General features: G+C 56.2%; 3 protein-coding genes across 3 annotated transcripts; 2 read left to right on the top strand and 1 right to left on the bottom strand.

The window, feature by feature from the left end:
• Positions 1-1,851: 1,851 nt before the first annotated feature.
• Positions 1,852-5,512, top strand: MAM_03170 (secreted aspartic proteinase; the record flags this gene model as incomplete). Its single annotated transcript, XM_040821969.1, has 5 exons — positions 1,852-2,074; positions 2,115-3,292; positions 3,375-3,468; positions 4,719-4,954; positions 5,072-5,512. 5 exons carry the CDS (start codon positions 1,852-1,854, stop codon positions 5,510-5,512), a joined length of 2,172 nt encoding a protein of 723 aa, XP_040679774.1.
• Positions 5,513-5,538: 26 nt separating this feature from the next.
• Positions 5,539-6,819, top strand: MAM_03169 (phenylacetyl-CoA ligase; the record flags this gene model as incomplete). Its single annotated transcript, XM_040821968.1, has 3 exons — positions 5,539-5,950; positions 6,012-6,395; positions 6,440-6,819. The coding sequence occupies 3 exons, from the start codon at positions 5,539-5,541 to the stop codon at positions 6,817-6,819; spliced, it is 1,176 nt and encodes a 391-aa protein (XP_040679773.1).
• A 900-nt stretch (positions 6,820-7,719) lies between these two features.
• MAM_03168 (adhesin protein Mad1) lies at positions 7,720-10,008 on the bottom strand (the record flags this gene model as incomplete). Its single annotated transcript, XM_040821967.1, has 1 exon — positions 7,720-10,008. The coding sequence occupies one exon, from the start codon at positions 10,006-10,008 to the stop codon at positions 7,720-7,722; it is 2,289 nt and encodes a 762-aa protein (XP_040679772.1).
• Positions 10,009-16,717: the final 6,709 nt, after the last annotated feature.

Genomic DNA, 16,717 nt, shown 5'->3' with positions numbered 1-16,717 from the left:
CTAAACAATGCCACTGGTAGACAATGCCCCTGCCGAGGTCCAGTTGGTGCCTGTGAATCCATGACACAGAACTGCCATGGCGTGCCACGCCTGGAAGCCACAGAGTACTCAGTTTTACGGAGTAATCCAAGGGCTATTTGTGGCATGCGAGCTGAGACGAAACATCATGGACAACCCGTTTTATGGCGTTCAACGGTTCAGCCATGTGGGCTGGAGGTTTCTGTCAGGACAACTGGATCGATTGGAGAAAGCTCTCTCAGCTGACTAGTGTCGCGTGGCTTGCAATAGCGTATCATTCCATACGTCGACGCGGCCCCCGCCCCAGATTGAATCCTGAATCCAGTGTGGCCCCGAGCAACATTGAACGCTGAAAGAGTCGAGCCGTCTCTCCAGGTAGTTTTAGAAGGCGGGATGCGGAGTGGCATGTTGTGTTTGAGAGTCTGATCTTCCTTTTGATGGGGCCATACCGACTCAGCATGCAATTAATAGGATCATGGTTACCAATGAAAGGGAATGGAAGCCCCTCTTGCCAGGAAGCAGTGTTATCGGCTTCATTGGCAAGGAAATTGCGGGTTTTAGCTCCAACTTTCTGGTGGAATTATCCTCAAACGCCGGCAAAGCCAAAGCCAAGGGCGTGCTGACGACGAGTGCCAAAGACAACCATTCCGTGGGCCAACTTCAAACAACCTGGATTTGTCCATGGAGGGATGTTGCCTTGACGGAAAAAAAAAAGAAAAAAGAAAAAAGAAAAAAAAGAAAAGAAAAGCTGTACACTTGCTTCTCGAGAGATGTAAAAGTTGCATCATCTTCGATTTCGGCCGACAGTGTAAGACAAAACAACAACTTGGGACAGGAAAGACCCAAACACAGCCCTGGCGCCCGTTTAATTACCGCAGCATGGTGCAGTCACCAGTGTTTGGATGCTCTTGGCATTCTTCTTTTGTGGAGGCGGAGTTGTTTACCCAGTGGCGTCCCAGTCCCCATAGCCATGATGACGTTACATGGCTCCTTGGTTTGGCTCTGCGGTGAGGCGGTGACCATTTGCTTCCCTCACCTACTTGCCGGGCTGCCGAAATCCTCTCGCCACAAGCGCCAAGAACCAAACCATTTCTCCGACAGCCTGTTGGAGGAAGTCAAAACGCTCCTGTCTCGTAGCCGCGACCGACCTCTGTCGCATTACGATGAAGAGACGAGCCTGTCACGGCTGCCTGCCAGTGCAGCAGAATATTCTCCAAACTGACTGGACATTCGGCTGGCGAGAGCTGTGTGCGTCGACGGCAGCGCAGCCAAACAGGCAACGAGATGATCGTGGGCGATTGAGCGGCAGCGGGTCGGAACTGTAACCACGTACGGAGTAGCTCCTGGAGCCTCGGACTCGAATGGCCTATATATATTATTCAGCCATGGTTTGTGATGCGGAACCCTGCAACCCTGTCAACCCTCCCCCTTGGCGTCCCGTTGCTTCCATGCTCCTTGACGCTGAACAAGCCCTGATTCGTGCCAGGAGGAGCACTTGGCGCCCGGGACTCCGGCAGGCGCTTGCAAGAGTGCTGCTCTTTGGATGAAGGTTCCGTCGTCCGTGAGCCGAGTCGGTGCGGCTCGATGGCTGATTGATTACGTTTGAGAGAAGTCTCGGGCTGTGGACGTTATTTTTGACTCTCGCAACTTCAGCCAAACCTCTCGCTTCTTTCCTTTTTGGGGACGTCAATTCCAAACTACGGGTTCTGTCTTGGTCGCGCCTGCCTCGCCTGCCTCGCCTGCCTCGCCTGCCTCGCCTGCTTCTCAGCCCCTTTCTGGAGCCTTCCACAACTGACCACCATTCGCAAGGTTGCCTTTGCTGGTCGCCTGGTGATGTGGCCCGTATCTTGGCGCGCCGCGTTGCTCGTCTTGCTCGGAGCCGACTTGTCTGCTGCTGCGGATGTGTCCCTTTTGAAGGGCCTCTCGCAATATGTCCGGGGAGATAGCTTTCTGTCCATGCCTGTCGGTACCGTGGACCGACCACCAGGCGCAAAGCGGGCCGCCAACGGCTTTGAAGAAAAGCTCTACAATATGGAGTTCTTTTACGCCACAGACGGTGAGTTGACAGGACACTCTGCCAATTGATATACTTGCAGTCTCCAAGAAGAATCTCATCCATAGCCTGGACATTCTGGCAATCTTTTGTAAATGGGCTTTGCCGCTGATTCCTCTATGCCGCTCGACAGTTAACATTGGCAGCCCTCCCCAACGAGTTACAGTCCTCGTCGACACTGGCTCGAGCGAACTTTGGGTCAACCCTGACTGCCGAACGTCCAAAAGTTCAGACCTGGCAAAACAGTGCAGGGAGTTTGGCCAGTATGATCCGCGACGGTCCGATAGCTCATACGGTCCCTTCGGAACGGAAGACCTCGACTATGGAGACGCCTCAGACTCGACGACGCGAACGTCCGTCTCGATTAACTACTATTCGGATGTGGTTGCGCTTGGAGATGCCAAAATAAACAACCAAACGTTTGGCGTTGTAACGCAGAGCCAGGGCCAGTCTCAAGGTATCCTCGGGCTAGCGCCAGACTTGAAGGGTGGTCTCAGCCCCAGTGAGCCATATAGCTTGGTCCTGGATTCTATGGCCAAGCAAGGCGTCATATCCAGCAGGGTATTTTCGCTAGATTTGCGCCGCTCTGACGACGAGCACGGCGCAATCATGTACGGTGGTCTGGACAAGAGTAAATTCATCGGTCCACTCGAGAAGCGTCCCATCGTCAAGGGCGTTGGCGGTGAGTGGCGACTCGCGGTTGAGTTGACAACGATTGGCGTTACCCTGTCATCATCATCCAACTTTGCGGTCAATGGATCTGATGCAAACGTCATGCTGGACTCTGGGACGACCATGACCCGCATGCACTCAGCCGTGGCCGCGCCCATTCTACGAGCTCTTGATGCCGAGGTCGACAGCGAAGGCTACTACCAGGTGCGTTGTTCGGCCAAGACGTTCGGGGGCAGCGTAGACTTTGGCTTTGGGAAGAAGACGATCCGCGTGCCGTTGAAGAAATTTATTTTGAACCTGGGGGACTCTGCCGGCATGTGCTACGTCGGCATGGTCGTCACAACGGGTCAGCAGATTCTGGGAGACAGCGTGCTCCGCGCTGGCTATTTTGTATTCGATTGGGACAACCAGGAGGTGCACATTGCTCAAGCCGCCAACTGCGGAAATAACGATATTGTTGCCGTGTCGTCTGGGACGGATGCAGTTCCCTCTGCCACCGGACATTGCAAAGAGGGTGATGCCGCTCTTACCGGCGCTGGCGGTGCCAAGGTAAGAAGGTCGAATGCGGAACGCCGAGGCGTGCGACTCTGGTTTTTACGTGACGAGCGACAAGCTAACAGTTGCCCGGCAGTCGACTCCCACAAAAGGCCGCGTCTCTACCCAGACTCGCAGGACGGTTTACACCGTCACTTCGTGTCCGCCTATTGATGCCGCCTGCGTGACCGGTGTGGTGACGACACAAACGCTGCAAGCTGTAGCCACGGGTGGCGGTGGTGACGACAACGCCGGGGTGCAAGTCAAGGCGCTAAGCTCCTTGTTGGCTATGGTCGGAATCGCGGCGCTGGCATGCAATCTCTCGTAGTGGTGGCATATACAATCTCGGGCTGTTTCGCTGGTGTTTCATACTTTACAAGAAGTGTTCTTGCATATAGACGACTCACGATACCCAACGAAGTTGAAAAGTAGCTGGCACACATGGCACGGCATAAGAGCGGATAGGTAGACCTGGTCGATTACTGGCTTGGGCGGTTTTCTCATCAATGTTTAATCTTCATGATTTAGTCCATTTGGCAGCCCTCCAGCAACCGCGGTGCGTCATCAGCCGTCATTCGCCGCCCCTCTCCATCCCGGGTCGGAAATGGAGGCGGCCGTAAGCGAGGTTTTGATGGCGAGTCTCCAAGTTCCGAGTGCGGTTTCTCGGTAGAGATAATTTCGGGGTCTCAGGTATGGCAGGCGTCGCGGTCGAGATTGTCGGAGTAGCCGTCACGTCTCTTGCGGAACGTTGTAACTGTACGCCGAGTACTATAGGACACCTTGTCGTTATCGGCTGGATACCGTCGTGGCTCGTCCCCACGGCCACGATCCTCAGGATCCGGCCACCGGTGGGGGAGAGCGTGAGCGAGGCCGCAAGACGACAAAAAACGTGGAGGTGGAGATGGGAAATTCGGACCTGCAGGGTGCGGTGCCAGGGGTTGGAACTTGGGAGCGGAGGGTCTGGAGGGTCCGTTTAGTCTGCATGTAATTTCATCACGGTCAATTGCCGTCGGTGAGTCGGTGAGTCGGTGAGTCGGTGTACTCCAGCCTCCAGCAACGTACGTACTGGGTATTCAGTCATGTAGACTAGGTCTGCGCAGGAACTAGTACGGACCCCGGAGTCTGTAGTCGAGCCGTGGATGGATTCGTCGTGGCGGTGCGCGGTTCGGTCTCTGGTCCGAGTCTGACACGAGGCCACGACGGCTTCACTTTCTCCCGCCTCCCGCCTCCCGCCTCACCGGTTCTCGCTGCGGCCCCATCTCTCCCATCTCTCTGCCTCGTTCGTCTCGCAGCCGACACGTCAAGACGCCTGCGACATGGTGTTCCTTCCGCCTCCCTCGTCGCCCGCCCTCCCAGGTTTGTAACGAAACGCCCCTGCTCCTCCTGCCAGACGCAAAGACTTGACGGCTCACGTTGGCAAAACTCGTGACTTGTTCTACAGCGCTCCCCGACTCCGTCACCCTCGAGGAGTTCATCAACAAACCCGGATACGGCCGCCACCCGATTGCCGAGTCCAGAGACCCCTACACATGCGGCATCACGGGATTGACCAGATCCGTGGCACAGGTGGCACGGCGGACAGATCACCTCGCGCGAGCCATCGCAGAACAGTTGGCCTTTGATCCTCACGAGGGGACGGAGTGGGACAGAGTTGTGTGCCTGTACTCCCTGAACACGGTCAGTGACGCTCACCGAGCTGCGTGCATCGCCTCTGGTCGTACCTTGTGCCATTGGACATGCCGAGCACCGAGCACCAGGTACTGATCCGCGACGCGATGCCGTCGGAGACTGCAGATCGACTACATCCCCTTGGCCCACGCCATCCATCGTCTCTCGGGCATCGTCACTCCCGCCAGTGCTGCCTACTCCCACCAAGAGCTGGAGCATCAGCTGCGGTCGTCGGGTGCCCAGGCTCTCTTCACATGCGTGCCCCTGCTGGACAACGCTCTCAAGGCGGCGGATGCGGCCGGCATCCCCCGTCGCCGTGTGTTTCTCCTCGCCGTGCCCCAGGTCGCTTCGGATCCAAGCTTCGAGACCATCGATGACCTTGCCGAGCGAGGCAGGAGCCTGCCGCCGCTGCCACCGTTGAGATGGATCAAGGGCCAGGGCGCGAGGCAGACTGCCTTTCTCTGCTACTCAAGCGGAACCTCTGGTTTACCGGTCAGCAATCGTCCCGTCCCTCCCTGCGCTCAACCTCTCCCGCGTCCCGTCCGCGCCCGCTCACGAGGCGACTGACCCCCCGACCGTCGCAGAAAGCCGTCATGGTCTCCCACCTCAACGTCATCGCCAACATCCTGCAGGTCACAGCCGTCGACTCGGTCGCCCGGAAACAGCTCGGCGTCAGGACCCAAACCAACCTCGGCGTCCTGCCTTTCAGCCACATCTACGGCCTCACCTTGGTGGCCCTGGTAGCCCACTACCGCGGCGACCAAGTCGTCGTGCTTCCCAAGTTCGAGCCAGCAACCTTCCTCGATGCCATCCAGCGCTTCAGCATCGAGCAGTTGAGCGTCGTGCCGCCAATGCTGATACACATCATCACCAACAGAGAGGCCGTGTCCAAGCACGACCTGAGCAGCGTGCGATTTGTCTATTGCGGCGCGGCGCCCCTGGGAACAGAGGTCATTGAAGGCATCCTCAAGCTCTATCCGAACTGGAACATCGGCCAGGGCTACGGTCAGTCCCCGGCCCCGTCCACGATTCGAGTCGGGCGCAGCCCGAGCTGACCGTGCGGCAGGAATGACCGAGGCCTCGCCCGTCGTAGTCTCAACCAGCGAGGTCGACCGCCTGGTCGGCTCGTCAGGCTGCCTCGTGCCCGGATCCAAGGCCAAAGTCATCGACGCAGACGGCAACCAAGTCACGGCCCACGAGACAAGAGGCGAGCTCTTCGTCCAGTCACCCTCCATCGCCCTCGGCTACCTGCACAACGAAAAAGCAAACGCCGAGACGTTTGTCCACCACGAAGACGGCCGCTGGCTCAGGACGGGCGACGAAGTCCTCGTCAGAAAGTCGGCCCAGGGAACCGAACACTTTGTCATTACCGATCGAATCAAAGAGCTCATCAAAGTAAAGGTACCTACCTACATCCTACCGACCTCCCTATCCCACACGGCAGCAACGGGTTTGAAAATCGACACATAAATCACACTCAAATCGTTCAACAAGAAAAAGACAGCCAAGCTAACACGGGTCCTCTTCTCCCCCCCCTTTGCCCGCAGGGCCACCAAGTCGCCCCCGCCGAACTCGAAGCGCACCTCCTCTCGCACCCCTTCGTGTCCGACTGCACCGTGATACCCGTCCCGGACCTCCGCGCCGGCGAAGTCCCCAAAGCCTACGTCGTCAAGGCCCGCGAGTCGTCCGGCCGCCCCGACGCGGAAATCGCCCTCGCCATCCGCAAGCACGTCGAGGACCACAAGGCACGACACAAGTGGCTCAGGGGCGGGGTCGAGTTCATCGACGCCATCCCCAAGAGCCCCAGCGGCAAGATACTCAGGCGCCTGCTAAAGGACAAGGAAAAGGAAAAGGCAACGCCCGCCAAGCTCTAAGTCAAGTGACGTGCCTCGTGCCATGCACGCAAGGGCGGCGGAGACGGACGGCTCGTCAGGGGGAATTGTACGCTCCGCGCGACCTGGCGACGCATTGCCCTCCCTGTGGCCCTGTTGATTGGCTTTTTATGCGTCGTGTGCACAGAGCAATGCAGGTGAATGATCGATGCTACCCATATACATGCCGCGAGTCAAGTCAAATCTTTTTTTTTTCTTCAGCGTACGCCCTGGTCTCGTGAATTCATGAATCGCACTACTCCGTACGTGCATGCATTGACACTCTCCATCAGAAATGACCGCTAGCCTTGTCGCAGGCAAGGCGAGTCACCAAGACTCTTCCCTTGTCTCGGTTTATTTGGCCCCCCTTGTTTCATCTGGGCTCAAAATGTCCCTTCACCTATGCGTCCCGGAGAAGGGTGTGTCCAGTGCAGTGCAGTGCATTAGGCACCACGTCCAGGGGTACAGTGAGATGCCAAAAAAGAAGCCACCTCCAAGTGTTGCACGGAAACTTCAAAGTTCAAATTGTCAAAATGCAAAACGTTCAAATTCAAATATTAGGATTACAAAATGCCAGCCCTGTGATTCGATGAATTGGTTGCACATGTGTCAGGCTCACTCAGACCTCGGGTTCACCATGTAGTCCGTGTTCCCCTCAAGTCTTCAAGATTGCCGTCATGTCCACATGACTTTTCGTAAGGATCGTCTAGAATGATACCGAGCGTGAGTGATTGCCCTTCGATTTGCTCCTTCGTCCCCTCATTGCCTCTCCAGTCTTTCTCTTCATAGTTGCATACATGTCTGATATAATCTTGTACAAAGTAAACACAAAATCTGCCATATAAATACCAGATTTCGCCGCTGCTCAGTTCATGACAGTTTAGCACAACGAGTACCCTCCGCTTACAGAGCAGCTGCGAAAGCACCGACGGCCAGCATCATACCCAGGCCGGCACCAACACGTCCAGCACCGGCCGTGACGGGCACAGCGCCGGTGGGCTCAGAAGATACTAGACCACCAGTGCCGGTAGGGATTGAAGGGCTGTTCTCGCCAGTGACGGGAGGGAGGTTCCCGCCAGCTGGAGCGGCCGCGGAGGTAGCGGGGGCTTGGTTAGGAGCGCCAGCAGGGGGGGCTTGGTTAGGAGCACCAGCATCACCAGTAGCAGTAGGCAGAACGATGTTGGGGATGGTGACCTCTGTTGATATGGTCTGGGTGCTGCTGCTCTCGGTGACGGTGGTAGCAACAACAACAGTCGTGTAAGGAACTTGACTGATGTGAGGAGTACCAGTGGGAGGCAAAATCTGGGTAATAGTGTTCGCACCGGTAGCAATGGCAGGGTTCTCGGAAATGTGAGGTTTGCAAATGCCCTGCAGTAAGTCGACCGAGTCGTGGACGACGTTGCCATTGTCACCGTAAGCGTAAACGCACTTGTAGACCTCACTGATGAAGTCTTTATCCGGGCAGAAGCAGCTTGTGTCCTCGTTGCTCTTGCACTTGCCCTTGAGTGCGTTCACGGTCGTGAGACATTTGGGGACAAGGGTAGGAACAGGGAGATATTTTGTAGACTGAGGGGCCTGGCCGCTGACCGGGCTAGGCTTCTGGACAGTAGGCTGTTCACCAGCGGGCTGCTTATCGACGCCAGTCTCAGAGCTGGGAGGCTGAACGACGGTCGGGGCTTGGGACCGTGTACGAGTCTCTGTAACTGGGCAAACGGTGGTGCTCACAGGGATAGTAGCGGTAACAACGTGAGAACCCGTCTTTCCAGGGCAATCAGTGACTTGAGGTCCACAGCTGGTAATGGTCTTGACGGAGGTAGTAAAGACTGTAGAGGTGGTGTCGTAGGTTGTAACGAAAGTCGTAGCGCGCGTGATGGCCACGGTGGTAGTTTGGCCGGGGACAGTCTGAGTCTGTTGGCCGCCTGGGATTGTCCCCTGAGCGGAAGTTGTCTGCTGGGCAGGGACAGTCGCTTGGCCAGCTGTGGTCTCCTGGGCGGGAGCGGTCTGCTGTCCAGGAGTGGTCTCCTCGCCTGGGACTGTCCCCTGAGCGGAAGTTGTCTGCTGGGCAGGAACAGTCGCTTGGCCAGCTGTGGTCTCCTGGGCGGGAGCGGTCTGCTGTCCGGGAGTGGTTTCCTTGCCTGGAACCGTTTCCTCGGGGGGGGAAGTCTCCTGGCCGGGGATAGTCTGGTCGACGGAACTTGTCTGCTGAGCTGGAGCAGTAAAAGTCTGGAGGGTGGTGCGAGGAGGACTTTGGATCACCTGGCTATCGGTGTTGGGCAAGGGGAGGGAAGGCCTGCCGGGCTGGGGAGTGGGTTTGCCGCAGTGCCAGTTGATCTTGTGCACAGAGACTTTGCACTTCTTATTGAAGTTGACGCCTCCCTGCATGATCTGCTTGGGGTAGATCACGCGGACCTTCTTAGCACCGCCGCACAGGGTGTTGACAACAGTCGATCCACCCTTCTTGCAGTCCGATGTCTGCCTGCACACCTTACCGTCGGGCATATCGTAGAAGAGATCAAGACGAGCGTCGAACTCGGTAGCCAAGTCGAGGCTGTTGATGGAGAAGGCGTCGATACCAGCCTTTGCACCAACACCAATAGAGAGACCAGCCTCGTCGCCCTGATTGCAAGTACCAGAAATGAACTTGCCAAGACCAAAAGTGCGGCCCTGAATATCACCGCGCTTGCCGTTTTTCTTGTTGGTCTCGCATTTCCAGCCTCCGCCGAAGTCAAAGCCAGCATGGGCAGTGAGGGAGCCAAGAGGAACATCACTCCAGTCCCAAGGCTTCTCTTGCTCGGGGGTGCATTTGTTGATGATGGTGCTTGGGCATGGGAAAGGCGTTGCGCGACCCCAATCCAAAAAGTTGAAAGAGACACCGCCGCCCACGCCGACGCCGAAGCCGAGGCCGAGGCCAAAGCCGCCGCCGATGCCAGCGCCGCCGCCGACTCCAACGCTGCCGCCGGCTCCAACATTCCCGCCAACATTCCCGCCGACGCCAGCGTTGCCGCCGATGGCAGCGCCGCCGCCGACTCCAACGCTGCCGCCGGCCCCAACATTCCCGCCGACGCCAGCGCCGCCGCCGACTTCGACGCCGCCACCAATGCCAATACCGCCGCCAATGCCGAGACCGCCGAAGGTAGCAGAAGCCTGCTGCATGCCTGCAGCGGCGACAAGGACAGAAAGAGCAGACTTCATCTTGCGCTTTCCTCCGCAGGGGTTTTGTTTCTGGTAGTGTGAAGTATGTAGGTAATGAAATATCAGAAACCAGTTGTGATGTAGTTAAGCGAGTGGTGGTCGAAGGAAAGAAAAGTTCTTCGACTTGAACTGAGGCGACAATGCCTCGAAAAGGAAAAAAGACAAGGAAATAAAAGTTGAACGACAAGACGATGAGAAATGGGAGAGAATAAACAAAGTCGACATGTTGGGTGGTTACAGCATCTATATACCACTAATGGGCGGGCGAGCTGTCGAACAGCCGATCAAAACTTCCAACCTTGGACTTACACGGGATCCCTTTGAGGCCTCCACGCCGGGGTGCAATTTGCTGAAGGGGCTGCCCATGCATCAATGGCTAAGCCGAAGAAGCTCTTGGGCGCTGGTCTTTGGGATGCATGTGGCCGGGGGATGCGCTGCAATGCATTCTGAAGCCTGCAGACAGAGACGACGGAGGCAATAACCATGACGATGGCCGGACGGCGGTGGCAGGTGGGGCGGCGCGTGGAAAGCGGTGGTGTGGTACCAGGACGGCGCTTCGCCGCAATCTTGAATCCATGTCGTTGAACGGTCTCAGCTTTGGGGCCAAGGCGGGCCATCTCCGTGAAACCAGGGACAGGGTTCCAACATGAGGCTTGGCATGGACGGCGGCAGCTTGACTGGAGGACCATGGGGGCGATCGCGTGGCTCCGGTGCGCGACCAGTCATAGTCATAGTCATGGCTTGATTCGCTGCTCGCGGGCCGGGAGACGCAGCCGTTTGCTGGAGCCGCTGGATGCTCGTTGCAGCCACAGCTGACTAGAAGGAGGACGCCTCTCCTACTCGCAGGGGCAAACACCGAGTACGGCCTGTTTTACTGTACGTTCTCTCAGTATAGCTATACCTGTAAAGGTGTGTTCGAGAAGCCTTTGCTAAGGACAGAGGAGATTTTACTCACCGAAGAAAACCCAACGCTTCGACACTCTGGGCCGTGTTGACTTGGCGTGGTCAGGGGTTCTGAAGAAGAACCTAAAAATGGCAATTGCTGGGGGCCCCGGCAAAAAAGCAACGTTCCTGAAAATGACAGTCAAGAATACTACTCCGTACGTACTTCGACAACCCCAGTTGACCAAACAGACCCTGCAACGGGGAGTCACTAACTGGGCTCGTTCCCCTATCAGCAGGTTCGTTGTATACTGATGAGTAATAACGAACCAGCTCATCTGTTTAGACGGTGAGTAATGACGAACCAGCTCATCGGTTTAGACGGTGAGTAATTACGAACCAGCTCATCTATCTAGGTGGTCTCCGTTGTCCTTGAGAACAGACAACTTAGCTCAAGTCGCTCCTGGCCAGCAATTTGGTGGAGATGGGCTCGGCACATCACGGACAAAATTAATGCGCGATGTAAGGGAATAGCTGCGGGCAGAAATTTCTTTGTTGGCATGTCAAGCCAGTTGAATCGCCGCCTAGGACAAAACTCCGTGCATGCTCCGTACAGCCAGCCACAGCCTCGCTTCAGTGCCATGTCCATTGTCTGCTGTCTGCTGTCCGGTTACCATCCAACCCGCCGAAAGATGAGACACGTTGTCCAAGGTCCGAATAGTTCACCGATAAATCCGGCCAGAGTCCGCCGGCCTAGTCGGCAATCCAGACGCCGTGTATGCTAGCCGATGAGACGTCAAGTGTGTGCCAGTGGGAAAGAAATCGTACTGTGTGTGTGTGCGTGTCTCGCAAATGAATGGTTTTCGAATGGGAGCGAAGCCAGACGAGAGTCGACATGAAAACGGGGGCCGTCGGCAGTGGGTCGTCGAAAGGAGCACTCTGGAGAGGAGAGAAGGACAGATGGCGGCGACTTACTGCAGGAACGCAGGCACAGCAAGCGAGAACCAATCAGGCCGCCGCTTCGTGCCTCACCTTCAGGTGGCGCTAAGCCGTCCATGGAAGTGAATATCAGCACCTGTGCAAATCTCTAGGAAGGAAGCGCCGGACCAGGCAGCTCTTGCCCTTCTCGTCAAGCCACTGCTGCTCGATGCGGCTATTGTCGCGGTTTCTCAGCGCTTGCCATCTGGCATCAGCGCCAGACCTTTTTTCTCCCCTTCAGTCTTCGTGTGTTGTTCCTCACTTTGCAGCCCGATTGGATTGGGCTCGTGCCGACTCGTTCGAGGTCTCAAACGCTGCGCGCGCCCAACCTTGGACGCTCAACCTGGCGGCTGAGTGACTGCACCACGCCGCACGTCTGAGTTACAAGATCGGCGCTGAGAGAGGGCCCCTTCCCCTGGCATGGCTGCACGTCAACCTGGCATGATGAGCCGGCTGAGTGCTCGCTCTGCTTCCAACGACTATCAAGAACACACACACAGAGACAGCCTTGCCGGGGGCAGCGTTGATCAGCCAAGCGCCTGGGACGAGTTGCTCCGTACGGAGTCTACGGACATCTACTAGTACAGAATTCGAATCAGTCAAGTGCTCATTGGTGGCCTCGCACGTTACGTCCATACGACGTCGCCGACGCAATCTAAATTTGGCGTGCGCCGCTGTGCATCTCCGGGGCGAAAACTGGTTGCTCAGTCACAGAGGCAAGCTGCTACTTTACTTACCCGTCTGGATGACCACATGACACTACGGAGTACCCTACCGTCGTCCCCGTCCTTGATATCTCCATACGTACCGAAATGGGCCTCACTCAACCCTCAGTCAGTTGCTTGTGGCTTTCGTTGCCAGTCCCATAACCCATCACCTTGCGTGGATGTCAGTGCGGCCACTGACGACCCCATATTCTCAACAGGTGCCATCCGAAGGTCCCCGGACGATCTACAAACCGCCCGATCATGCACCTCATGTTCAGCAAACTTTCTGGGCATGCGGGGCGTAATTTCCGACCATGAGTCGGTGGTGGAGTTGAGGGTACGGTACCTTGTATGTGCCACCCACGGCCTGTGGGATAGCAGTATTAGCGTCTGCTAGGCATTTCGAGAATGCCTCGGTCTCGGTCCCGTGACAGAGTGGCCACTATGACGGATAGAGTGAGCGGGTGTTGTCTCCAGGCCCACGTTTATCCAAGTCTTTGGTCCAAGGTCCAGTGTCCACATCAGGGTCCACGTGGCCACTTTATCCTATCGTGCTGGCTTCTTTTTTTTTTTTTTACAAACGAATGCGTGCACAACGGGAGGCAGACAAGGGCTCCCTGCCGTAGCTCGCGTTTGAAGTTCCGGTGACGGCTTTCATGTTTCATGCAGCGGGCCTGGGAGAGGATTTAGGGAGTTGATGGCCCTGCTGGGTGACCATTTTGGGGCTGTTGCTGATGCCGCGATTGCTGGGGTTGTGTGAAGAATCCATGCCGATAGCCAGTTTGTTATTGACGCTTTGAGTCCAGGGTATGAACCTCGGACAGACACATATGACACAGTGCAGTACATTATGCGACTTTACGACTGTTCAGGGGCGAGACTGTCAGCACCCGTTGGTCTCTTGACGGTGCACCGGAGAAGCTTGGGCTCTACCAGCCAGTCAGTTGACGGGTCAACTCGACTTACTCCTAAGATGCTAATTCGTCTTGGCGGATAATCCGTGCACCCGACTTTCTTCACGACATACTCCATAGGAGTCCATACGGACCGTACCAAGGCAGCTTATCTTGATGGCTGTCACCCGAGCTTGCACCAAGAACCTTTCCTTTGCTACGGAACACGAACCCGTCGCGCTGCTCGTGTCTACACCACCGATGCCGCTGTCGAGCGAGGGCCGGGCATCCGGAGCGATCACACCAATCTGGCCTGGCTGGTTTCAAAATACGAACAGTCAAATCCCCGTGGCATGGTGGCACTGCGAGCATTAACATTGACCTTGATTTTACCTTTTGAAGCTGGACTTGGGATCTTCAACATTTCATGACTCGTTGCTTCTTTCCCAAGCCAAGCGGCTATGAACATGACCAAAATCTACGGCTCATGCATACCCGTCAAGAGCGTTGGTTTCCGAATGCCACTGATCAGCGGCCTCCTTTGAGACCCTTGCCTTTAGTTTAGAGAATGCAGTATACTTAGTGATGTACCGAGTAAGTAAGTTCATGCAAGTATTCCGTACAGACATTGGCTGTGCAGTGCGAACACACTGTCCAGATGCATCCAAAACAGAGTCCTTGCCCAGATTTCTATGAAACGGTGCGTCACATGAGTTCATATGTAGAGGTGCTCGTGCTTTTCCTGTGTGCGACGGCTCATATGATCCCTTCTTCTCCTGGGTGGATGGACGCTCCTATGATTCACGCTCGTTTCCAACGGGATGACAGCGTGAACCCGCATGAGCTGGGACCACAGTACTTGTCAGACGAGTGACGAAATTCTCGAGTCAGCTTCGGAGACGACTAAGATGCCGGTTATGCACGAGGGCCAGTGAGCTTCGCGTCCTTTCGTACGTTGCGCCCCATGAGCACCCTTTGCAAGACTGCATGAAGAGACGATCGGTCAATCCAGACGATCTCGTTTTGGCGGCACATCATCAGCCGGCAATGTAAGTAGGGGACTGGGAAAGAATTTCAAAACGGAACTCTTGTCCTTTTTTTTTCTTCGTTTCTTGGTCGTCTAGCTGCTTCTATTTTAGTGTCCAGACGTTGCATTTGCAATGAATTTCACCCAGGTTGGTCACCAGCACTCCGTACAGGTTTAAAAATAAACGAGTCGAGCTCGTGGGAGACGGGGAGACTGTACAGCCACGAGTGGGATCATTTTCCACAGCCATGACCATCATCTTCAAGTTCACTCTGCAATGGAAGGCTGGCCACCGGCTGATTGTCCCTGATACAATGACGTGTCCCGATCGTCTCGTGAACTACCCACCGGTTTGTCAACTTGGCAAGCGACAAGTTGTCGATGCCTGATGCCTTGTGCCCCTAGTTATTCCATCCAGCTTTGGCTTGGCTCTGGCACGACGGGCGCTTACTTCAACAACCAGTGCTTGCCGACTTGCAGCCTGGGTATGCCCAGGAGACGGCGGCGACAGTCGTGACGGGTTGCCAAAGGAAGGAAAGAAAAACACGTCTACGCTCGTGCGTTTTGAACGATGGGTGCGAGGGCCGAGACGTCCGACAAACGACATCCAACACGACTCGACTCAACCCAGCACGTAAATTTCATTCAGGGACTCGATCGCCTGTCGAGCCGCGCAACTGCCCAGCCCGACATCCGACGTCCGACATCGTCCTCACTCACCCCTGGGCTCTGGGCCCTGGCGACGGTTGATGGCTCGCCCCGACTTACCTGTCCGCCTGTCTTGCGCGCAGACACCGACAGGGACGCGCCAACGTACAACGTGCAAGGGGAGGGCGAAAGTTGCAAAATGTCGTCGGCCGCTTTGCAGACGGTGAACACCGGCTCGGGGTGCGCCACGGGCAAACCCAGCTGCAGACGGACAGGCGGACAGGTCTGAGATTCCCATCTTTGGCCCGGATGACAGGGGACGAGTCAAACTCAAGCGTTGTACCACTGGCTGCGTGTGCCTTGACGGTTGGCGACCCATGAGCACCGCGTCACGACTCACGTTGCGAATGATACAATGTGTAGTGTACGATATGAGGTTGTGTTGATAAACTACAGAGCCGTAAGATCGCTAACCCTTTGGTCCAGCCATTGAGTCACCGACCCGCCTTTGCAACGCAATGGCTTGTGCTCCAAACAAAATCAAAATCAAAATCAAAATCAAAATCCAGATCCGGCATCCGCCAACCCTACGGTCTCCCCAGGGTCACCAAACCGCCCCTGCAAAGCAATGGCTTGTGCTCCAAACAAAATCAAAATCCCAAGATGGAATCCAAAACGTAGTATGGCCACCTCGACGCCCAGACGGTCAGCTCTATTGACGTCAAGGCAGGCGCAGGGTCGAGCCGACCCACGATAGCTGTCGCAGTTAAAGTCGAGGTGACGTCCGTCATGACAGCCTCCACATCCAGACGTTCGGCTCTACCGACGTCATTGCAGACGCAGGGTCGAGCCGACCTACAGTGGTTCCTCCTGCAGTAGCCGCAGATGGCCACGCCGCGACGGCAGGCAGTGTTGTTCTCGAGAGGCGTTGAGGTCCACCGACGCCAGCGTACAGCGCCAGGGGCTGCTGTGCTCCAGACAAAGGAAAAGTTGGGATGAAGATCCAGTATCCAAAAAGCAGAGTATAACAGCAAACATGTTTCGTGTCAGTCCAACGTTCTCGACGCCGCATCGAGGTTCACGGACTGGCGGCCACCCTACAGCGCTGGCCAAGTATTTTCGAACAAGAAGCAAGAAACAAGAACAAGAGACTAGGACTCTGCGTAGAGCTCGGCCGGCTCAACCAAAGTCCCTGGCGAAAATCGCGTACATGGCTCACTTGACGGGCCAAGCAAGGTCTGCCGCCAACGACAGCATCATCGGCAACCCTTCCCGGGCTATCCATACCCTCTGAGCTTGGACGGGGTAAGATCCAACGGAGACAGTCGTCGGGCAGACAAACTCGGTGATTGGACTCGTCGGCCTGGGGGGGGGGGGGGGGGGCAGGGAGGGGGAGACCCAGCAGACTGACTACTTTGGCACTCCTCTTCAGCCCCAACGAGGGCAGGAACCCGTCTGCATTTTTTGCTGAATACATACAGAACACGTGCGGAGGTGCCACACACATGGCCCCGGGCCGGCAGCACACGAGCCCAAAAGCTTTGTAGACCACAAGTCTTTTGACTTCCACAACA

Source organism: Metarhizium album (genome assembly GCF_000804445.1).
Source record: "Metarhizium album ARSEF 1941 chromosome Unknown scaffold_6, whole genome shotgun sequence".
Classification (NCBI taxonomy): Eukaryota; Fungi; Ascomycota; class Sordariomycetes; order Hypocreales; family Clavicipitaceae; genus Metarhizium; species Metarhizium album.
This window is presented reverse-complemented; position numbering and strand designations above follow the sequence as displayed.